At 36.1% G+C, this 25,370-nt stretch overlaps 1 protein-coding gene across 1 annotated transcript; it reads left to right on the top strand.

Moving 5' to 3' along the window:
- Nucleotides 1–5,302: 5,302 nt before the first annotated feature.
- Nucleotides 5,303–6,766, top strand: LOC109015520 (UPF0481 protein At3g47200-like). Its single transcript, XM_018964415.2, has one exon. It carries the CDS (start codon nucleotides 5,303–5,305, stop codon nucleotides 6,764–6,766), a length of 1,464 nt encoding a protein of 487 aa, XP_018819960.2.
- Nucleotides 6,767–25,370: the final 18,604 nt, after the last annotated feature.

Below are 25,370 nucleotides of genomic sequence, written 5' to 3'. Positions count from 1 at the left end.
TATTAGGGATGAAATTTATCGTTCCTAAATATACCGTTCGAATGTGTTCAAATGGTCTGCATGTTTCAGTATTTTTTTGGAACGAAATCAAAATTTCGTCCTTAGATCTTATTTTTGGGGATAATTTTCATTTCGCTCCAAAGAAAAATTGTCCCAATAGCTCAAATTTGATGTAGTGGGAAATGTGCTAATGGCTTTGAGCAAGAGTGAGAATGAGGTGGGGAATCCTGAAGCTGTGGAGCTATTAGCAATGTTTAATGGTTTGCAGTTCAATGTCTAGTTAGGGATTTCTAAGATCATCCTGGAGAGTGATAGTTTATTAATGGTTGAAGCTCTACAAGCAAGAGGGAAATCCTTGTCATCTTTGGGGAACCTAATCAAAGTGGTTAAACAATGATGCAACAGTACTTTGAAGTTTTCCAGGTTCAACATGTGTTGAGGATGGGAAACACAGTTGCTCACCAATTGGCAAGAAATGCATGAAAGGTTGTAGATGTTGAGAAGTGGATGGGTTCTGTTCCTTTCTGGATTTCTCAAACTGGTTGGTTGGATCAAATTTGTTTGTAATCTGATTTTATCAATGAAAGTCTTCTGTTATTAAAAAAAAAAAATGTGAGTTCTCTAACTTATATCTCTCTTATAAAAGAAAAATGCACATGATCCTTAATCAACATAAAGTTATACTATTATTATATTTTAGAGAAGTGCTAAGTCTATATAGAGATTTTATAAAAAAAATATTTTAAAAAATATTTATTAATGTGATACGTCAAATCTATTTAAGTTTAAAAAAAACATTGCAATCTATCATAAAAAACGTTATTTATTATAAAATAATCGAGATTTATCAGTATGTAAAATTTTTTTTGTAAACTAAATATTTTTCTATATATTTTATCATCCGACGTCACAATTTTATGCATGAATGACGCACGCCTCATGTGCATGAATATATACATACAGACATTATAAACACGGTAAGCTTGCGTGTGGTTCACCAATTCCACCGACCGAGAAGCGTCTTTAATTTCTTTCGTTTCGGTTCTTGTAATTCCAATGTATTGTTAATGCAGATTTAAGCTTTGAAAATGATGTTTAAGTTTGAAGGTCAAATTTGATGAAATCAAGTGGATATATTGAAGTAGGCAAAATATCCACTTGTTTGTCTATATACGCAAGTAATGACTCGGTCCAACCTAATTGGGTTTCAGACCTTGTTACTCATGTTGAGTTAATTAACTCAATTGATTAAGATGCCACTTGCCTACACAAGACTTGGTCGCACATGGTGTAAGTCTAGGCCTGTTCAACCTGGCCGGATTTTTTTCCGACCCGGTCCGAAACCTGGATAACCAGGTTCCGGGCGGTACCCAGATAGCAAAATTTGAATATATCCGGACCGGATACCGAATTTAAAACCCGAAACCCGGATTTTAAACCCGGTACCCGGGTGTTTTTAAAAAAGAAAACCCAAACTCTCCCTCTCTTTCACATTTGTCTCCCATGCACTCTCTCTCTCTCTCTGGCGAAACCCTAGCTGTCACCATGTGTTGTTCTTCACTCCCCACCAATGACCTCTCTCACACATGCAAAACCCTAGCCGTTGTCTTCTATCTTTCATTCTTCACTCCCCACTAGTGACCATGGGTCCACAATGACATGATCTGTCTCGTTGCTGGCCTTTCAGCAAAACTTTTCCCAATTGATCTCCTATATGTGTTTTCTAAGACCCTCTTGGGTAAATGTTCACGTTAATATTTGATTTTGAATACATTATTTTTTCTATTTCCAGATTTGCAAGAGGGTCCCAAACTAGTGGATGCTGGTGGCTATTGGGGAGATCTAACAACTGTTGGGTGCTCTGTCTGGGTTTACTGCGACGTCTTCATCCTCATGTTGTCGAGTTCATCCTTGGGTATGTTTTCTTCTCTCTTTGTTGATTTTGGGTTTGTTTTTATGAGAATGTTTGAGGAGTATTTTTATGGGTTAGATCTGTTTAGTTGAACAAAGGAAAAATAAATAAACAAAGGAAGATTGGGTTTGTTGCCATGTACATAAAAGGAAAAATAAATAACAAATCTGTTTAGATCTGTTTAGCTGCAAAATGCTAGAGCCGTGGGTATCGAATCCAAGAAGTTTTAAGGCCAATGAGAGGTGGGTTGGCTTCAGAAATATGTTGAGTATGTTTCAGAAGTATGGCTTCTGTCCTATGTAAAACATATATAGTTTTGAATAAAGATGACCATTGGATATGGTTGTTTGAAAGTTTCTAAACTTGTATGTTTTTCAATGGGCTTCATAAGGTCTAATATGAGAATTCCAGATAATAGTAAACCTCCTAAATAGAGATATAAAAAATTTCTATTTAAGGTGGCTCTCATGACAACTTACTTTATTATATAATGATCGAACGATCTATTGTGGTGAGATATCTAAACTTTGTTTTAGGTTCTTGTTTATTAATTTTGCTAAGAGAAGTGGATGTCTAGGGATATCTATTTGAATGAAAACTCTACAAAATATTTGTTAGTGTGGGTGTATTTGGAGAAAAAAAAAATGAGAATCCATTTGTGTGCTTGGATTCTACGTAATAGTTGAACATACATGTTGTAGTTGGCCAAAGTTGCACCTTTATGCTTGAAATTCAATGGAACTGAATATTGATCAAGTCTGGATCTCCTACCACTTCATGTGCTTCCCCTAGTCAAGTTTGGTTATCTACATATTTCTTTGACTTTTGGTTTTAATATATAAAGTTTATTAACAAATTTCTTAAGCATGGAGTAATATATATATATATATATATATATATATGTTTTAAAAGTCATAGTGGTAGCACAACAAGAAATAAATATATTTGTAGCCACATTTTCAGATTTGTCATTTTCATTCTATTTTGCGAGATTTTGGATCACATGATGAACAGGACTTGGATTGATCTTTTCACTGATTTGGTAAATTAGGTAATGCCTAGATTTTACTATTAGCTCTTCAGTCAGGTTTTGTTGCTTTCAATAAAGAAATTTCCAATGATTTCTCATGATTAAGCTTTCATTTTAAGGGTATGATGTCATTAACTAGCAGCTTTTATCTTTGTATAGAAGCATCAAGCAATGCTGATTTTATTCTCATCTTAATCTTTAATTTAGTAAGTAGAATTAGTCTTAATCCTTGTATATAATCCTTGTTTACTTATAAATATATATATATATATAATCCTTGTTCAGAACTATGTGTTTTTTGCAGGATCTCTTTCAGTCCAATTACTTGAAGTTTGCTATTTGGTGTGGAGATTAAATCATTGATGGACATGCTACTGAATTTCTAATTCATATATTGTAATTTTGTATTTTGTAATATAATGTATAAATAACAAATAATGTAATATGTAGTGGATTGCATTGTGATGTATGCATCGATGAATTTATGCATTTAGTATTTAGACACAAATATTATGTGTTCCAACTTGACTTCTTGAAATTGTTTTTAATAAAATAAAGGCTTTATATAAAAATTAATTATGGTTTGAAATTTTTTTAAATAAATATAGGCTTTTGCATAAAAAGAATTGTGATTTCAAATGGATTTTTCTTGAAAAAACTTTAATAAAATATAGTTTTTTACTTGAAAAAGAGTTATCTAGGTATGATCCATTAGTATGAACCTTTAGGAGGAAAAAGAAAAAAAAGGATTTAACCTAGAACTCGGATTTCTGGGTTTTAAAAGGTCCGGATTCACCTGGTTTTCAGCCCGAGTCTAACCTAGACCGGAACCCGACTCGGACGAACCCAATCGGTTCTGGTCCGGATTTGAAATTCGAGTTCTAGTGCGGGTATATCCGGATTCCCGGGTTGGAACCTGGATGAACAGTCTAAGGTATAACGTGGAACCCATTTGGATTTATGATCATTTATTCCATATACTGTTAATTAATTCAAATTATGACGTCCTAAGCTTGCTTGCCGTGGAATCCAAATACTGCATGGGTTTAAGGTCACAGAATATTATACCCACTTGTCCACACAAGTCACGTGTGGCCAAATCATCAAATTGCGTAGGTTCGAAACCATATTATTTCATGATAAAGTAGCTCGGTCAAACCATATATTTTTATTCTATAGTTAATTAATATATGATTAAGGTGATAGAATATATTCCACTTCTCTACTCATTGCGTTTCAAAAGTATTATTCACTTTTCTACTCAAGCCATTAGGTCAAACAATGTTATTCTATATATAGTACTCAACTAACTCATGATTTGATAAATTAGATTATTTATATTATATTTAATAACTTTATTTATCTATATATATATATATATATATCACCGATTCACCGACAATAGGAGCATTATTATTGGACCAACTACATGATCTACGCAGCTTCGGCATTGATCACAGTACGTCTAAAGTCAAGGTTTCCTCGGATGTAAATAGAATCATTATATATATCTATATATATCTCGAGCTTTTTATTTCTGTGGAGGGAAAGAATTAGCAATCAACAGGCGGTGCGATCTATATACTGCTTGGAATCATTAAGCAAAACTAGTAAGTCCGTTACGTACCTATAATTCCCTTCTATAAAAGGAAACAAATTACGTGCATACCTTTCTTCTTTTTCTCTCTTTTGTGATTTATTTTTGCTTTTGGATGATCTCATGTAATTGTCTTTTTGCATCGATCTCTTGTTTCAAATATTAACTGATCTTTTTTTCACTGTAATCTTCTGATCAGCTATTAAATCTGAATCATTTTTTTTTGTTTAAATTAGTAAATTTAAAGATTTTTTGAGTGCTTCACAAAGAATAATTAATACACAATCAAAATCACCATGCCCAGATACCAATAGCAACTTTAGAAAAGTAGAATTCTTACTCTTTTAGCTTGAGAAATTAAAGTTCCCACATGAAGTCAATCAAGCACTTATAAGAGGGGAAGCTATACTCATGGGTTAAGGTTTATGAGGTAATGTAAAATTGAGTGGTGATTTGTTGCGGAAAAATGCATTGAATCTAATTGTATTGTTAAATATTTTTAACACCATGCTGCGTTATCAGACTAAATTGGTTTTTGAAGTAAGAACTACCAATTTCGAAGAGAAGATAATGGGGAATTAACGTACTTGTCCCACTACCATGAGCTAAAGTGACTGGTTGTTGATATTCATCTTAAGCTTAAGCATCTGGATTAGTATTAGATGAATGTCATGTATAATTTTTGCTTGAAATGCAATATTATTGACATACTGTTCTCTACATTGTATGTGTAACAGACACGGTACGGATTCTTTAGAATAATATGACTTCTTCTGATCATTATGTCTCAATTGATGAAAGGTTGGTAAACCTCATGAGTATTCCAATTGCTCCAGACTGTAGTGTAATATTCGAAGTTCACCGTCCTTTACGAATGGTAAATGAGAAGGCATATGAACCTGACTTGCTTGCCATTGGTCCTTACCACCGTGGCAAGGATCACCTAGCTCTTATGGAAAGACACAAATTGAGACTTCTCCAAGAAATGCTCAAAAGGGAGAATGAGACTAGTGTAGAAAGATACATCATAGCCATGAGACACATAGAAGAAAGAGCACGAAAATTCTATGCAGATCAGTTCCCTAAAATCTCCTCAAATGAGTTCATAGAAATGATGATACTTGATGGGTGTTTCATCCTTGGACTGTTCCACAGTATGAATGAATTTGACCCAAACTTCAAATTGGATTGGATGCTTCCTAGCATAATTCGTGATCTATTGTTATTTGAAAATCAACTTCCATTCTTCGTTCTTACTGAATTGTACGAAATAAGTAAGGAAAGTCTCAATGAACAACATGATGACGATGCTCATCTGGAAAGTGAGAGTCATGACCAGACGCTACTTATCCATGGGTCAAGAAAACATTCAATTACTCAGGTTGAAAGCTCAACCTCCAGCAATAAGAGGGAGAGTGTCCCACTTCTTGAGCGTGCCTTGTCTTTTTTTTCTGTTAATTTATTGTTTAAAATGAATGGCAGTGGATCAAGTCATCTTTCAACCACCAACATTAAGCATCTACTTGGTCTAATTCATCAAACTATCAGCCCTTCACCTGGAGAGAAAGAGTCAATACTAAATGCTACGGACCTTCAAAAGGTTGGAGTCAGACACAAGATGATAGAGAAGCTGAAGCATCCATTTAGTCTGAATAATAATGAAGGCCGAAAGTTAATACCTCATGCTACAGAGCTTCAAGAGGCTGGAGTTAGATTCAAAAAGGCAGAGCATGGCCGTAACATGTTTGAAATAAAGTTCAAAAATGGGATCTTGGAAATTCCACATTTGGAAATAGTAGACCGTACAGAGTCAATCTTTCGAAACCTAATAGCATATGAGCAATATAGTCACAACATGCATACTAGGTATGTCACTGACTATGTTGTTCTTATGGATTATCTTATTTACACTCCAAAAGATGTTGAAGTACTCCGTCAAAATGGAATTATTGAAAACTGGATGGGGGAAGATGAAGTTGTTTCCAACATGTTCAACAAGCTTGGTCACTACGTCATGTTAAGTCGATTCGGCTTCTATTATTCAGACATTATGAAGGAGGTGAATAAGCACTGTTCCAAACGCCGGAATGTGTGGATGGCAAAATTAAGGCGCGATTATTTCAATAGTCCTTGGGCATGGCTTTCAGTTCTAGCAGCTATGATATTGCTGCTGATTGCAATTGCAGAGACCACATTTTCCGTTCTTTCCTACGTACAACAAAGGTAAGTCACCACGTACTCTTCTATCTTGTCACTTTTATAGCTGATGTAATATAGTCTCGAATGATTGAAGTATGGAAGGATTATTCATGTTATGGCAACCAACTTAGCGGTTGTACTTTGTACCCTTAATTTGCTTACTTTTCAGACTACAATTTCTTGGATTTTCAAGGTTTAGAGAATTGTCTTGATCATTTCACATAGGGATGAGTGGGACAGCCAATTGCTTCTACATGAATTACATGCAGGAGGATGCTTTATATATATATATATATATATATATATATTAATATATATAAAAGATCGACAATCAAACTTCCACTATAAGAAATGATATATTATGTTACAGACAATTCTTCACGTAAATTACTTTGATTTTTTTTTTTTGATAGGAAAACGATTTCATTCATAAAAAACAAACTTATACAAGAGAGTCAATCCAAAGGATATCAGTAATTACATCTGGGTATGAAACCCACCATAAACTAATGTCCTTAACACTTAAACCAAACTTGGCAAGTGAGTGTGCTGCTTCATTGCAGCTTCTGTTGGCATATTGAACTACACAAGAATTGAAACGGCTCATCAGTTCCTTTGCTTCCTTGATAATATTTCCAATTGCTGTCTTTGAATTTCCTTGTTTAGTAAATTCATTAACTACCAACAAGGAATCACTTTCAATCACAAGATGATGAATTATAAGGTGGATACTAAGTTGAAGGCCCTGCAGAATAGCCAACCCCTCAATCTCCACTGCACTCAAAATAGCTTGTTCCTTTGCTGCAGACATCATAACAGACCCCTTCGAATCTCTTAAAATTGCTCTAACTCGAGCAATCGAGCCATTTCAAGTTAAAGCTCCATCTACATTAAGTTTGAAAGTACCTGGTGGGGGAATTTCCATCTGCAGTAATTCCTCACAGCAGGTAAAGGTTTACTTTTCAGTTCTTTGAAAGACCTCTTCATAGCCAATGCATTTCTCATTGCAACCTCTGCACTCACACACTTCTCCTCAAAGATCTTCATATTTATTCTATACCAACAACTCTAGCAAATTAGGAAAAACAACTTAAGCATTTCTTTAGATCTGTCCTGAAGAAACCTTAGCACAACATCAAGAAACAACTCATTATTACTGATCTGCATCATCATAGGAAAATGATCAAGCCAAACTTCTTTGATAGATGGACAGTAACAAAGAGCATGTAGGACATCTTCCCTTTCAGCACCACATAAAGTACATTCGACCTCAACCATCACTTATTTCTTCGTAAGGTTATATTTAGTAGGTAGGATCCCTTTGACAGCTTTCCAAGCAAAGATTTTCACCTTAGATGGAAGTTGCATAGACCAAATTTCTTTCCATAGCCTCTTCAATAGGGCAGCCCTCGAAGATTCACCACATTGTCTGCTCTGGTTCAAGGATCGAAATAGCTTATAGGTGCTCTTAATAGAATAGTCACCATGTGCTTCTTGAACCCAACAAAGCAAGTCAGACCTTCCATGACTCAAGACAATATTCAAAATCTTTGAAGCTACAATAGGTGAAAACATAGTAGTAATTTTTCCCATATCCCACCCCTAATGAGCATCATCCATTAGCATATTCACAGTAGCATCTTCTTCAAGAGCAGGAGCTCCACTTTCACTCTATAGATCAGATAGTTTAGGTAACCCAGGTACCCAATAATCTTTCCAAATTCTTACACCTTGACCAGAACCAATTCTCCAACGGCAGCCAGCTCCCTGTTTATGTATAGTACTCCAAATAACTCTCCACACAAAAGAAGGGTTGTATCCTAGTGCAGCATCCAGAAATTTGTCTCTAGGGAAATATTTAGCTTTGAAGACCTTATGTAATAGAGAATTAGTATTTTGAATAATTCTCCAACCTTGCTTAGCTAAAAGAGCATCATGAACACCCTAAGATCCTTAAAACCCATGTCCCCATCCTGCTTAAACTCACACATCTTGGATCAACTCATCCAATGCATTTTATGTTCATCCTTCTTTTGACCCTACCAGAACTTTGACCATCAACTGCTCAAGATCATTACACAAAGTGGAAGGTAGTTTGAAACAGCTCATAGAGTAAGTAGGAATGGACGATGCAACATCTTTAATCAAGATTTCTTTTCCACCAACAGAGAGCATCTTTTCTTTCCACCCCTACAATTTTTTCCAAACTTTATGCTTAATATCAGAAAAAACCTTATATTTGGACCTCCCAACCAAATGTCGAAGCCCAAGATATTTTTCAAACTGCTGGCTATGCTGCAACCCCCAAAGCTCCAGTATCTCCTCCTTTTTGGCAGTGTGTACATTACTACTAAAAACAATTCCTATTTTTTCTTTGTTAATCTTTTGGCTTGAAGCAACCTCATAACAGTCAACAAGTCTTAAATCTTCTGATTTTCTTCCACAGTAGCCTTCCAAAACAAAAGGCTGTCATCAGCAAAAAGTAAATGAGATATTCTAGGAGCCCTTCTACACTTTAATAGTTGTGATGTCACCTCTTCCCTCAGCATTTTTAAGCAATGATATTAAACCTCAGTACAAATTAAGAACAAGTAATGGGATAGTGAATCCCCTTGTCTAATGCCTCTTGAAAGGACAATAAGACCTTTAGGCTCTCCATTAAGCAAAACTGAAAAAGAGACAGATTTGACACACATCATTACTAAGGCAATCCATTGAGCATTAAAACCCATTTTGTCCATAATGGATGCTAGATTGGACCATTCCACATGATCATAAGCTTTACTCATATCCAACTTAATGGACATTAAGCCATCCTTGTCATTCCTATTATTTCTCAAAAAATGCATCAATTCATCAGTCACAAGGATATTATCTGTTATAGGTCAACTAGGGACAAAAGAACACTGAGAGCTAGAAATGATCACTTTGAGCACATTTTTAAGCCTATTTGCTAGTACTTTGGAGATTAATTTATACAACACATTGCATAGCTAATAGGCCTAAATTCATAAATCAATTCAGTCTTGCTTTTCTTAGGGATCAAAGTAATAAAAGTATGATTCAGTGAGGAAGGTGGAGTAACAGTTTTGAGGACTTGTAATACTACATTAGTGGCATCATTCCCCACAATGTCCTAATATTGTTGGAAGAAAATTGGGGCCATACCATCTGGACCAGGTGACTTGGTATGATGCATTTGATCCAAAGCTGCCTTAATTTCATCACGAGAAAACCCTTTCAACAAATCAACATTCATCTCTGCAGTAACTTTCCCACTCAAACCATCCAAAAAATCCAAGTTGCTATTCTGTTGTTCAAAATTAAACAAAGACTGAAAATATTTCCATGTCCCATCTTCACTTTTCAACCCTTTAATCCAATTCTTACTCTTCCTCTGAGATGCTCTGTGATGGAAAATTTTTGAATTTCTATCCCCTCCCTTCAACCATAAAACGTTTGCTCTTTGGTTCCACAAAATTTCCTCCCTCTTCAACCAAGCATGCAGGCTAGTTCTAGCCTGCATTAATACCTGTTTTGAGACCCTACTAGCTTCCTCTAATTGCAATCTCTGAATATTAGCTCGAGCCCTTCTAATATTCATCTGTACATGCCCAAATTTTAGCTTATTCCATGCTTCTAGCCCCCTGCTACAACTACTTAATCTGTCAGCTATTGCAACCATAGACCTCCGTTCAGAACTCCCTTGCCAATACCTTGAAATAACATCATCACATTCTTCAGCCTCTACCCACGTTACCTCAAACCTGAAAAGTTTATGTCTGGTCCTTTTAATATCATAAGTAGGCAATAACATAATTGGCACATGATCTGAATGAGCAACAATACCATGAATAACTTGAGAGAGAGGGAAACATTCACTCCAACTGATATTAGCAACAAATCTATCAATTCTTTCACTAATCACTTGTTGCTCATCTCTTCTATTACACCAAGTAAATATAGGACCCTCAAAGCCCAAATCTATAAGATTACAGTCATCAAGCACATCTCTGAACTCTTATATTAATCTTTCTAATCTAGGCCTTCTACCCCTTTTCTCTTGTTGACATAGCACTTCATTGAAATCACCACAAACAAGCCATGGAATATCCCCATCTTCTTGCAAAGTTCGAAGCAATCTCTGGATGCCTATACAAACTAGAAAGTTTCCAAACCAACCCCCTATCAGCATCAATGTGGTAGGAAGAGAAGCTCTCAATTGATTTGATTTCATTCTTCCACAACATTGCCAGACCACCACTTCTTCCCTCACAAGCTACTGCTAAACAACAATCAAACCCCACTCTAACACTTACACGTTCCATTTGCTTAACAGTCATCATAGTCTCTTGTAAAAACAGCATTTTGGGACCTTCCCTCATGACCAAATCACGAAGTGCTCGAACTCCTCATGGGTTCCCAAGCCCATGAGAGTTCCAACTTATTGTTTTCATTGATCTCGGTGGGGCTACATAGCAGCCTTCACCATTGGATTAAAACTGATTGCAAGAACACCCTCGCCCTCCTTCAAAATAGTCCTCCCACGTTTTGAAAAATTAGCATGCTGCATAACAGCCTTCCTGTTTCTCTTAACATCCAGCTTCAAAGTGCAATCACTTGGATTCAATTGCAAAGGAAAACCAATTCTAGTCCACTTCCTGCTGGGCCTCTCTTAGGCCTTGAATTTTGATCCAGAAAGCCCTCTCCCTCTATGATCTTATGCCCATCATCTTGAGTCAACTTATCTGTCAAGACCATAGTAGCACCAAATAATGAAGCAGCCCCTTCGTTACAAGAAATAATCTTTTCAGCACCAATTAGGGGATCAGTTCCTACATTACTAGGAAGAATCTTCTGAGCGGCAATTAAGGGATCATAATCCCACCCAATATCAACCCCAGAGGGCAACATCCCATGACTAGGTCCTACATTAATACCCTCCATAACGGCCACCTCTGAATCATGCATAACCGAAGCACTAATAGAGGAATCGTTCACAGTAGTTCCCTAATTTCCAGCCTTAACTCTAGCTGGCTGTCATTCTGACTCCGATGAAGTAACCGAAGAGAATTCCAGGTGAGGCGAGCACTTCTGACCAGAATTTTCCTTCACTTTTCCCACAATAGTTCCAACACACAGCCATGGACCAAAAGAAGCTTATCAGTATCTCGAACATCTTGATTCCCACTGATCTCACAGTTTTTCTGCTAATGACCAAGTTTACTGCACATAACAAAAGTTTGGCAAGCGTTCATAAGCAAAATGAATCTAGCCTGAACCAAACGGACCAAGATTCACAATGATGCCATGCAGAAGAGGCTGAGAGATATCAAGCTTTACTCAAATCCTCAGATACTCACCACATGCAACTTCACCCTCCTCCCCATCAACTTCCTCCACACTGCCAATCTTATTACCAATGAGTCTCCGCACCTCTTCATTCATAGCATTTCAGGGCATGTCATATTGCCTGATCCAGAAAGAAGCCTCATGAAGTCTTATTTTCATTACTTATAAGTCCCCCTCCAGATGCTTCAAAAGAACAAGATTACGATCAAAAGACCACGGCCTCTCCCGAAGAACACATTCATCCTCAAATTCCACCAGAAATAATTTTGAGCCCAAATCCTTAAAGCTCACCTTGCATGCAGGTTGTCACACTTTCCTCATCGTGTTCTTGAAAGCCTCTTGATTATAATAACAATCAGTTAACAAGGACATCACCAAATAACGTTCCCCACGTGCTATATTAGATTCTAAGAGAGTAGATTTCTCAAGAATCTCGCCCTTCTCCTTCTCAGATAAAGCAAATGTTGGCACATAAATTCTAGGTCCTCAGCCATCGAGACAGCAAACGAAACAAAATAGACGAGTAAAGACCTGTACTAAGACTGGAGAGAAGCATCTACTGAGAGAGGACTGCTAAAACATATGTACCTAACAAATCTACGTAAATTGCTTTGATTAATGTTACTATATATATATATATATGTATCAGAAAGCATGCAGATGATCACGAAGACTCCAAAAGGTATGTATAGTGTCCATAATAGAACGTGGATATAGAATATCATAATTTGGTTGGGTTTGATAACAAAAAATAACTCTTCAATAGGAAAATAATGAATAACCCATCTCTACATCGAACAGATTGGTAGTAGTAGTAGTAGTAAAATAATATTGATGATGACCACGACAATATTAATAGTTGTGTTGCAATAATAATAATATATAACAACAACAACAACAACAATAATAATAATAATATATAATGACAATAACAATAATAATAATAATAATAATAACAACAACAACAACAACAATATAACAAAATAATAATAATAATAACAATAATAATAATAACAATAATTACAACAACAACAACAACAACAAAATAATAACAATAATAATATGTACAATAATAATAAGAACAATAACAATAATAACAATAATAATATGAAATAATAATAATAACAATAATAATAATAACAATAACAGTAATAACAATAACAATAATAATAATAAAAAGTCGCTAGGTACACAGCTTGAAATCTCATGAGTAGTTGATTAGATGAAAAAGAAATTAGCAGCGGGAGATCATAAATCTGTAACTGCGAAGTACATGTCCCACAACTAGTTGTGATCGTTAACTTGCAAATCATTAAGTGGGCGACATGGTGTGTCTATGACCCTTCTAATGCTTAAGTTAGCAATAAATAAGAGATAATAGTTCAAGAATGCTTAATCAGATTATTCGAAAGTTACTTGTTGACCCTATATATAGGCACAAAGAATATTGGATGAGTGTCATAAATTGACTAACTTTGCACAATGCTTAACCATTAGAAGACTTATCCCTGACATATCGAAGTTATCTAATCACCACGTTATCCATATTCATAATAGGAGGTTTATCCCTCCCTAATAACCAGGGTGGCTAGGGTCTTCGTTAAGCTACACGACTCCTTTAAGAATGTACATAAAATAAAAAACTTTAAATAATATATTCAGAAGTTAACAACCCTAATATCCGAGATGAATATTAATTAAATCTCACTTTAATGGTAATGGGGTAAAGAGATTCCATATCATATTATTATAATAATAATAATAATAATAATAATAATATTAACTATATATCTAGCTAGGAGTAATAATAAAAATATATGATATGGAATCTCCTTACCCCATTACCATTAAAGTGAGATTTAATTAATATTCACCTCCGATACTTGGGTTGTTAACTTCTGAATATATAATTTCAAGTTTTTTTGTTTTAAGTACCTTCTTAAATTATGAAGGATGGGGCTCGGGTCTTTTAGGAATTTAGCTCCTATTTTAAAAAAAACCCTTATGTATTATCATAATAATTAAAAATTGTCTGTACTTCGATTATTTTCATAATAGAAAAAGGCATTAATAATGTGATTTTTTTAGAAATGAAAATACTCATCTAGCACAAAGTTGGAGTGTTGAACACATCATCCCACTACAAGAAATGGTACCTGTTATGCAACAAGATTTTTTGCAAAAATACTTGAAATCGTTGCAATTAACTTTACCCCCCAATTTTCCGTTGCCCCCAAGTCGCATCTTAATTGAGAATTTGCCGCAAGGAAAAAAAAGAAGAGCCGCAAATAATTGAATTTTGTGGTGATTTATTTCGCCCAAAAAAGTCCCAAAATTCTGTCCACAAGAATGTTAACCAAGGTTAATCATTTCCGAGAGTAGTTTTCCAACATTTGTTATTGCCGAAAACTTGTATTTGTTGCATCACCAAACAGTGAAAATAAGTATTTGCAGCGATTTATACTTGTGGAAAACATATATGTAGCGAAAGTTGATCATTGGGAAAAAAACCCCGATTGCAAAAATTTTATTTTTGGCTAGAAAAACTCGCCGAAAAAAGTCCTTGACAAGATAATAATAAAAAAAAATGAACTAAAGAGGATACATAAAACTAGAATGGATTCACTAAGAAACCAAAAACAAAACATAGGGCGTATCTTGTTACAGAAATTAAATTTGGAGAATCAAGCACAATGGCTAATCCTTCACTTTAATATTTTTTTTATAGGTAACCAAAACTTATATTCATAAGAATTTTTTGATATATAATGAGGCATACCAATGATGCAGAATAATTACAAACTTGTCATAACAAAGAGAAGCAGAACATTTTGTTCGGTAAGCTCAGGAGTGTTTTTTTATTTAGCATCTACTACCTAAGTGTAACACCCCGTTCCCGAAAAGACATTTTAAAATTTTCAAGGAGCCAGTGTGCTACTACTAAACTTAAATATAAAAGCTTTTCCTTTTTAATGAAGCGCCAGATACGAAAGAATTCCATAAAATAACAAACTTCAATAAATACTGAAAATCCAAAATAAATCTGTGGAAGCACTTATTAAAAAAAATACGGAAGTCTCGAGTGCTTATCAAAATAATTTATTTAAACTTTAAACCATGAAAGTAATTATAGCATAATCTGTCTAGGCCTCTGCCTCGCCTCCCTAGGTCAAGTCCTGTCCTGCAGTCTCATCTTCATAAATGTCATCACCTGGGGGGTTTAAAAACATGAAAACAAACTAAAATGAGTCGAATACTCAATAAGCAACACATCATACAGTAAACATAATAAACATAAGGTGTCTTGAAAAGCGTGCATATTCATAAATACATGCATAAATAACATGAGCATGAACATTAACTTATCTTTCACTTATCATAGGCTGTTACCCGTTGTTGACCCCCGTGAGTTAGGGTTAGCGAATCTAAAAAGATTCCGATTCCGCCCGTGGCCGCGGGTTGTGGAATCCATACATAAGGAAGACAATATTGGGTGCACTACCAGCATGCACGACCTGGCAATGCAATATGCCCATAACATAGGTACCGTTTTCATATCATAACATAGGCCGTTATATATTTTATCAAATCATACTTGCATACTTGTCATTTCATAGATTTCAAAAGAAATCACATACATACTTGTCATATCGTATCATAGATTTCAAACGAAATCGCATTCTTTCATAAATGTCGTGATACATGTTTCATCGCATAAAATCATGATTTTTCATAAATATTTTACGAAATAACTCTCTTATAAAATCATGCATTTCTTAAATAATTTTATGAATAATCTTTCACATAAAATCATGCATTTTATAAATAATTTTATGAATAATCTTCACATAAAATCATGCATTTTATAAATAATTTTATGAATAATCTTCACATAAAATCATGCATTTCATAAATAATTTCATGAATAATCTTTCACATAAAATCATGACTTTTTCATAATTTTATCATGTTTTGGATACATAAAAAGGGATTTCCAATAAAGGGCATACATGCATAATATCTTTTATAAAAAGACAAACAGCTCACTGTACATAAGCGTAAGGATATGATCATGCTACTTACCTTGCAATGCTAATCCACTATTTTCGGCACGAAATCGGTTGCCTATAAAAATAAACACGTATTTTGCATAAATTTCTAATTAAACAAGTGATTCTATTTAAAAACCTAACTACTAAAATAGTCTATATTTTCTAAACCTAAACACTTCCTGACACTAAAATATCCTTACCCGTTAGTCTTAAATAAGCAAGGATATTTTTGGAAAACAACATACTGTACATGGGCATTTTGGGAAAATAAAATAGAGGGGCTTTTTTGTAATTTAACTAACCAAAAACAAATATTGATTTACGGGTTGCATGGATTCAGTTTGGCATTACGCGTGAAAGGAAACAAATTGCATGCAATCGGGTTTGGGGCTGCGATGCTCACCGAGAGAGGAAGCTGATGCACGGCGGCTCTGGGTGGCAGGGGAAGGACCGGAGACGCGACTGGGTTCTCTGGGCAGTGGTGGTATGACGCCGAGAGGAGGAGAGTGGGAGTTGACGCCGAGAGGAGGAGAGCGGGAGTTCAGTCAAGCCGCAAACAAACCGAGAGAAAGAGGGGGACGACGACGGTCATGGGCTTACCGGGATGGAGTGGGTGCCTCAGGGTTGTGCTGGTCGGCGAGTTCTGTGGCTGAGGGTGTCCGGGCTGTGGCTTACGGTCGAAGAGCTCAGTGCTCTGTTTTTTAGGGCTAAAACAGGGGAGGATGGCAGCGGGCTTATGGCTTTTTCGAGGGCGGGCCGTGCAGTGGTTCTGCTAGCTGGGCTACGAGGTGGCCAGAGGGAGGAGCTGAGACGTGGTTTGCTTGGCTTCGGCAAGGTGGTGTTGCAGTTTCCCGGTGGCGTGCAGTGGTTTTGTGCGTGGAGGAAGAACGTGGACCAACACGGCAGTGGGATTTACGGTGGAGGGAGAGGTGGTCTGCTAGACGAACTTGAGGGAGGTGGTGGAGCTTGTCTTCTCGGACGTTGGTGGCAGCGGCTATCTCCTTCATGCAGAGGAGGGCCTAACCTATTTATAAACCTAGCCAAATGAGAGCCAAGAGAAAAACCCTAGGATGAGAAACGTGAATGTGGAGGAAAACGGATGAAGCCCGTGCATGCCTAGAAATCTAGCACCGAGAGGAGTCTACGTGATGGAGGGCTATTGCGGCAACCATCAAAGTTCTCGAATATAAAAGAAAAACATGGTGGAAAACCCTAGAGAAAAATAAAGGAAGAGACGTGCATGCATGTGAGTGGATTGTTTGAAATTCAAAATAGAAGAAAAATCCGGCAAGAGGAGTTGTATTATGAAGAGGATTCAAGGGCTTGGACAGAAAATAATAATAGTAAAAATAATAATAATAATAATATTAATAGAGCCTTAATAAAATTATTCAAATTTTATCCCTAAAAAAATATAGGGTCGGGTCGTTACAATCTCCCCTCCATATAAAAATTCCGTCCTCGGAATTTGCTAGAACTCAACAACCAACGTACTAATTCTCCACATTCTTTTGTTGTCTTTATTCTAAATCCTTGGTCATTTAATCGAACCTATTATTCCATTACTTTTAATCCTTTGATATTTATTCTTACACCTCGCTAATTCTTCAAAATTTTCTTTTTAAATACTTTTCGAGGAATTATTCGCCATTACACTCAATGGATTATTTAGGATTTTATGGCACAATATCCTATTTTCATAATTCTGGACGAAACGTTTGTTGGAAATTGTGAAATTATTTTTAGGGGCACTTCGAGGTTAAATTTCGGTAAAAGATTTTCACTATAAGTTAATATGAATATTTAGGAATTTTTAGTACTAAGTTTATGATTCACTTTTTTGAAGTGAATAGTAACCTCGGTAAGCGCACCAATTGTAGTGTTTCGAAATCACAGTGTGGAATGTCCAAATTGGATTAGACAAGTTTTATTTGGACACTTGGCAAGATCTTAGCCACACTTAGTGAATAATTTTAGACACTTGGCACCATAAGGAACGTTTGTTGGATTTGAAGGAATCAAGGTGTGAGATCATGTCGTTTAAGCAAAATTTTGTTTCATCTGCTCAACCAAATTGTGCCAGATCAAAGAGGTTTTCAATCCTAGTGAAATTCTAAATGGTGGGAATCCAATCGAAAGCCCAAAAGCATGGTTGAAATCGAAACCCTAAACGGTTTCCCCAAAACCCTAAAGTTGGCCTCTAAACATTTTCTAATCCGATTTCTAGCATTGTGTTTAATCACTTGATTAAATCACTTCCACATGCTATTAATCCTTCAAATTTGTGTTAGAACATCATTATCCAACCTTGTTAACCTTGAAAAATTGATTGGGCCAAGTGATATTGGATTTGGGCTTGATAGCAACCCAAACCCTCTTTAAACCCCAAATTTTAGGCCCATTCGGTTTAGGCCCTTTAAGGCCCACGAATTTGGTCACCATAGGATTGCTTCATGGCTAAGTTTTGTACCCCCACTTGGCTGGCCAGATCTGTACAAGAAGAGCCTAGAAGGTTCTTGAAAGACATAGCTAAAGGGCCCTCACTCATTCACTCTTACACTCCACCTTAAGAAAAGATCTTGGTCTGATTTTTATGAGAAGAAAAGGCCAACACTCAACCATTCCTTCAGTCCTATCACTTTACATAGCTTGTGTAAGAAGCTCTTCAGTCCACTTCCCACGAAAAAGCAGCTCTCCTTTACACTTTTCCTTCATAGAACACAAAAGACACTCTCGGACAGTTTTTCGTACCTCTTTTGAATGCCTGTTTCGAAGCTTTTGTAAGTGTTTCCTCGCAACGTTTCCTTCATGAAAGTTGTTTCTTTTGGAGTCTAGTTTACGTGGATATCTTATTTGTTCCATTTGGAGATCATTTGATTGGTAAAAAGTTGTTTAGACCCCAGAAAGGTCATTCTGGGCGATAAACTGGAGAGTGTGTTATATTTTGGAGTTTTTGACCAAGCTAATGAATAGATCTTGGTCCGAAATTTTTATGGAGTACTGTTAACATGTGTATATGATTATTGGTTGAGGATTTGTTGCATGATTAAAAGTTTTGGTGAAATATTTTCTTAGGTCTAGAAACTTAGAAACTGGAAGAGGAAAAACAGTTTCTGTTTTGAGAAAGTTTAAATCTTTTATGGTTTAATCTTATTCCAATGGCTTTGATATTTTTATTGGAAGATCCTAAGCATCTTATATACATGTTAGAATGTTATTTTGAAGATATTTGATGTTAGTTTCGAACATATGAAATTTTATGGAAGGAGATATTCGGTTAGGCCAAAGTGATGATGTTCTTGGCTAAATTTATGTTTTGGTTGATGTTTACCCATGTGATCTTGAGTTTGAAGCTTGGATCTGTTTTAGAACACCTTTTTGAACCATGTGATGTTTTGGTTTGAAGATCACTTCTTTATAAGTCATGGATCAAGAGGTTGATCAAAACAAGTTAGAAACAAAATTCTGTTTTGAACTTAGAAGAGAAACCAAAAAGTTCAAGTATGGTTTTAGTGATTTTGATGACTTTTGTTCATGATTCAAAACATGATTATTCTTAAGAATATGTTATGAGTGTAGTAGAAGAAAAATTTTGGTTTAATCATGAGTTTTGAGATTTGAAAGAATTACAACAAAAAGCAAAGGAAATAGCCTTTGTAAGTTTCGGCCATATAGAGTTTTGATGGTTGTGTTTAGTTTTAAATTTTTATGAATTGATATTTGAGTTTAGGACAAAATTTACATAAGGTATGTAAATTTTGGTGATTTTTGAAGTTATGATGCAAAATCCTTAAGTTAGGGGTAAAATGGTCATTTTCCCACATGTAGAGGGTAAAATGGTAATTTTACTCTAAGTTGATATTTTTCCATATTCCTAATTGTTAGTGATTAAGTTCTAATTTTTAGAAATCACTACTTTCAGTTTCCCGTGATCGCACTTCAGTTTTGTCTCGAAGCGCGAAGATCGAGGTAAGTTAGCTTTTAACTTACTATCAATTTAATGTGTATGTGTGATAAGTAAGGGAACTAAATTGTATGTATGCATGTTATCATATGTGCCATGCCAAGTCATTACATATTTATCTGTTACACAGAATTTATTCTGTCATGAATTATTCATCTGTTACACAAGATATTCTGTCACGTATTGCTATACATTGCAAGTATGTCATGTTAAGTTAAGTATGCCATCTGTTACATGTATTTCTTGTCATGTAATATTCATTGTCACATGTTACGCCATGTTAAGAAATGTTGTCTGTTATATGGTATGCCATGTTACGAAATGTTGCATGTTACATGTATGACATGTTATGAAATGTTCTCTGTTACATTTATGTCTCGAAGTATGTCATGTTTGTCGTCCTACGTTCATGTCACGTTATGTTACGTCAAGATTTCTGTCTTTTATGTCACGTTCATGTTACGTCACGTTACGAAATGTCATGTCTGCCAGTTAAGTCATTCATGTCAATCACGACCCTAAGCGCTAGGATGGGGTAATATCCTAGTGGAACTCCTTTGTTCACGCTGGAGTGTCTAAATAGGTGTGAAATTCCTTGGGTTGACGAAGTACAGTCAACAGGTTGCGAATGGGGCCTAATTAGCTGGTCACCGGAGCGCGCCAGGCACTAACGCCGATGGTGCCACACATTATGTTATGTGTGTCCACAGCAAGTGTGGCACAAACAGATAAGTCATGGGGCCACAACAACTGTGGAGCATGAAGTATGGGGCCACAACAACTGTGGAGCATACACTACGTGAGACACAGCAATTGTGACACGTAGAATACGTGGGGCCACAACAACTGTGGAGTACGTATTAACGCACTCACAGCTGGTATAGAAACTTGTGATGTGATGCGGTAATCGGCAGGGACACACGGCTCAAGGGGACCTGTGTAGCACCCATATGGTCACGTTAATGATTAAGTCTATTGAATAAGATTCCAAGTTCAAGTCATGTTTCACGTTATGTTATGTTCAAATTTACGTTCACGCAATCATGGTAATCCCATGAGACAAGAATATGTTCCAAGTTCATGTTATGTTATGTTCACGTTTACGTTATGTTCCAAGTTCACATTTATGTTATGTCATGCTCAAGTTCAAGTTCAAATTATGCATGTTCACGTTCATGTTATGTTTCAAGTCCATGTTATGTTTCAAGTCACGTTCATGCTAAGCTTCAGTTTCAGTTTAAGTTATGCCAGTTATGTTATGTTGTATGTCAAGTTATGCTATGATTACTTACGATTTGATTATGCATTCATGCTTTTACTGCCATGCATGCATCATTAACCTGTGTGGAAGTTTCCTGTTAACTTGCTGAGATTTGTAATCAAATCTCACTGTGGTAGTCCCAACTACCATTCCCCCCGAATGGTAGATTTTGTTACAGGATCTGAAGGAGAATCGGGAATCGACCAACTGGAAATGGTCGACTAAGCGACGATGCGATGTAGGTGTTAATACAGTAGTTACCTCAGATTACTACTTGTATTTGTAGAGTTCAATCTCCATCACTCTTTTGATCACAACCATATGGATTAATATTGTGATCTCAGTTGTTTAGTATGTCATTATGTATGAAGTATGTTTTAAGTATTTGGGATATTTCGGTTTGGTGCATAGTATTGCTAAAAAGAAAAATTATCCGCTGCAAATATTGCATAATACTAGATGCATGTTAGGAATATTGCATCTTATATGTCATGAACTGGGGCAGGTAACCTTGTGTTGCATGTCTCGACGCTTCAAATGTCCGTCCGATCCCAAGTGGAATTTGATGGCGTCACATCACGTGCGGGAAGGAGTTGTGCAAAGAGCTGGGAGGTGGATAGTGGCTACATTGGCAGTTGGGTGGCCAAGTGCAGAGGGATGGAGTGATGAGAGAGCCAAGGTGATAATCAACCGAAAATGGCCATCTCGGTTCTGCTCTGTTCTCGGATTGCAAAAACAGAGTGGTTTAGCTTCGGTTTCGTGTGGATGTCGCACGTGTTTTGTGGTGTAGGAGGCAGTGGTTGATGGTTGCTACGGTGAGTGTATTCTGACGTTGGGGTAAAGAGAAACTAACGTGAGGGAGATGGAGGCTGGGTGGTTTCCGTTCGTGGTTAGTTTTCTGACGTGGCAACACCACGAATCACGTGCCACCAGTTTCGTCTCAGGTTGGCCTCAATAGCGGTAGTGGAGTGGTATTCCTTACGTTGGATAAGGTGCTTCACTGAAGGTTTGCGGCTCCCAAATCTTGTTCCACTATCAACATGCAATACGTAATATATATAGGTGATGGGAAAAGCCCTAGAGAAAACTAAGAGGAAGAAATGTGCATGCCAAGGACGTGAAGAATAACCCTAGGGGAGAAAATAGGAAGAAAACGTGAGTGGACTGGTGCTGAAAAGGGCTATTTACGAATTTGGGCTTGTTGGCCCACTTCTTGATTTAAAAATTGGCTTCTCCTCACATTCTAAATTAGCCTTCATTCCACAATATTTTGAATAAAAAAACTCAAAACAGATCCCCCTTGATCCATAAAATATTAACCGAAAATAATCCAAATATCAAACCCAATAAAAATTCCATAGTCCAATAAAAATTCTAGGTCCATAACTTATTCCCAACATTACTCGCTAAAATCCCAGTGGGTTTTTCATCCATATAAAAAAAAAAAAAAAAAGAAATCGAACACAAGTTTCGTGTTGGGGCTAGGTGTTACATCCTCGCACCCTTAGAAAAATTTTGTCCTCGAAATTTGCTGCACTTAAGCAAAGTGTTTTTATGCCTAATTTCACACTCAACAATTATGATGAACCTACCTTTCCAAAATTCTAACTTTCTCATGTTTTGTGCCCAGGGCCTTAAATATCTCCTAGTCTTCTTGGCATCCATATTCGTACACCTAGTGTCAATTGTCGTACACCTCAAGGTGTAGTTTGAGTCCAAAAAATGTGAACTTCCACAATTAAATTAAAGCCTAATAATAATCTCACTTTTTTTTTTTTTTAACTAAACCTCACAAATAGCCAAAAGATAATTCACTAAATAATATTTGCAAACTCTGAATAATAGCACAATCAAAAGTTCCAAACTTAAGTCCTGAGTAACTTCAATTCTCAAATTCCTAATCCTATGAAAATCTACTTTCAACCATAAATTTTCCTAAACATCTCGCTTCCAAAACACATACTAACCCATCACCTAAAGCTAGAGCCTTGTGGATATAAAATATTGTGTCTAATTCCATTGAGAAACCTCTCAACCAAACTTCAATATTCTAAGCTATACAACTAGAAACGTTCCATGCAAGCATGATTAATCTCAACTCAACTAAAATAGAAAGCTTTCAAGGAGAAAAAGAGTAGAGTACCTGTGATCGCATTGTTGTAGTCCTCAGCATCTTCAGATGTCAGTATAAATACTCGAGTCGGTCCCATTCCACGTTGATTGTTTCCCTGTGTCGTCTGTCTGGGACCTAGAGGTATGTTGGACTTATTGTTTTCTTCTGACAGTAATGGGCATTCTCTGATGAAATAGCGAATCCTACCACATTGAAAAAATGCCCCCATTTCCTTTATGCATTATCCAATATGTGTGCGGTTACAAAACTTACAAGGGTTAGTCAGTTGATTTCCCTGCATCTGTCTCTAATTTGAGTTGTTTCCCTCATTTCTCTTCTTCCATGGCCCTTGGTCCATACTAGAGAATCCTTGTGGAGTAGCTCTCTTTCTCTGTTCTTGCAACTCAGCACCTCTCTTAAGATTCTGCTCAACCAACATCGCCTTATGCACTAACTCTAAAAAACTCTGAATTTGTAGGACCATCACCTGTTCATAGATCTTGTGATTCAAACCCTCCTCAAACTTTCTGGCCTTCTTCTCTTCATCAGGAATGAGGTATGAGGTGAAGTGCAATAATTCTGTAAATCTTACAGCATACTGAAGCACAGTCATGGTCCCTTGCACCAAGTTGGTGAATTCTCAACCTTTAGCTTCCTTATCTGCTTTAGGGAAGAAACGGTCAAAGAAATTCTTCTTAAAGCGAGGTCAGCTAACTACTCCTATCCCTTCAACTTCCCAGATGGCTTTCTCAGAATTCCACCACCTTTTAGCTACCCCAGTCAATTTAAAGGTTGCGAATCGTACTTTCTACTGATTTGTGCACTCCAAGACACTAAATATTACTTCCATGTCTTGAATCCAACCCTCCATTGCGTTTGAATTGCCTCTTCCATCAAATGTGGGAGGATGGGTACGATTAAATTGCTCGAATCTGCAACCTCGCTCATGTTTTTTTCATTCAAATCCTCAAGATTCCGAACTCGGCGACAAGCTACCATCTTGTGAGCTTAAACTTGGTTAAACGTTCTAAAGAAGAAAAAACAAAATTTAGGTATCAATAAAAAATATATACATGTCAAATAAATATTTCAAAAAAAATCATCTTTTTTTTTTTTTTTTTTAAGAAAAACCCAATCCCAATCCTAACAATATCTTTAATAAACTCATAAACCTAGCATCACTTTAGACTTACATACGTCCCTAGAAATTAAACCTCAAAAGTCATGTATTTAACACTTAACATTTGCCAAATCTACAACCTCAAATTCCATAAAACACAATCCTTGACACCTGTAGATTCTAAGACCTCAAACGTCAAAATAAATAAATAAATAAATCATTTCTTAAAATCTACAACTCTAAAACCTCAGATTTCGTACACCACCTCCCATGAGTATGCAAATACTCAAACCAAATATCTTCAAAATCATATCTTGATGATGCCTAAAAAATTCTAAAATCTTAAATGTCATCAGCCCACTTTTTAAAGAATGCAGAATCTCAAACCTGTTTCAACTATAATGCCTCGTCCCCAGAGGTCCGGAGAGTTACCTCTTTAACCTAAATCCATCTTCCATAACATATATATATACTCCAATATTCTCAAAAAGTACAAATCCATTTATTCAAACCAAAAATATATGTTCCTCCACCGAGACACCAAATAAATACCTCAATAAAATAATTTAAAAACTCTATAAATATTTTGAAATATCCATGACTCCAAATATCAAATGACATAAAATCATAAACCTACTAAATAACACTTCTCCATTAAACTTGTATCCTCTGGCACTTATTCCTCTATGATCATCAAACCTTACTCTTGACTTTCAGTTGAGGCATCAAAATTAACTGAAAAATATTGTGAAGATAAATGATGAGTTATC

This window comes from Juglans regia, chromosome 7, assembly GCF_001411555.2.
Source record: "Juglans regia cultivar Chandler chromosome 7, Walnut 2.0, whole genome shotgun sequence".
NCBI lineage: Eukaryota > Viridiplantae > Streptophyta > Magnoliopsida > Fagales > Juglandaceae > Juglans > Juglans regia.
The sequence above is the reverse complement of the archived record's forward strand: the minus strand, read 5'-3'. Positions and strand labels throughout refer to the sequence as shown.

Bases quoted from the DNA above. Each gene is read 5' to 3' on its own strand.
- LOC109015520 (XM_018964415.2), top strand. From the start codon at position 5,303: ATGACTTCTTCTGATCATTATGTCTCAATTGATGAAAGGTTGGTAAAC.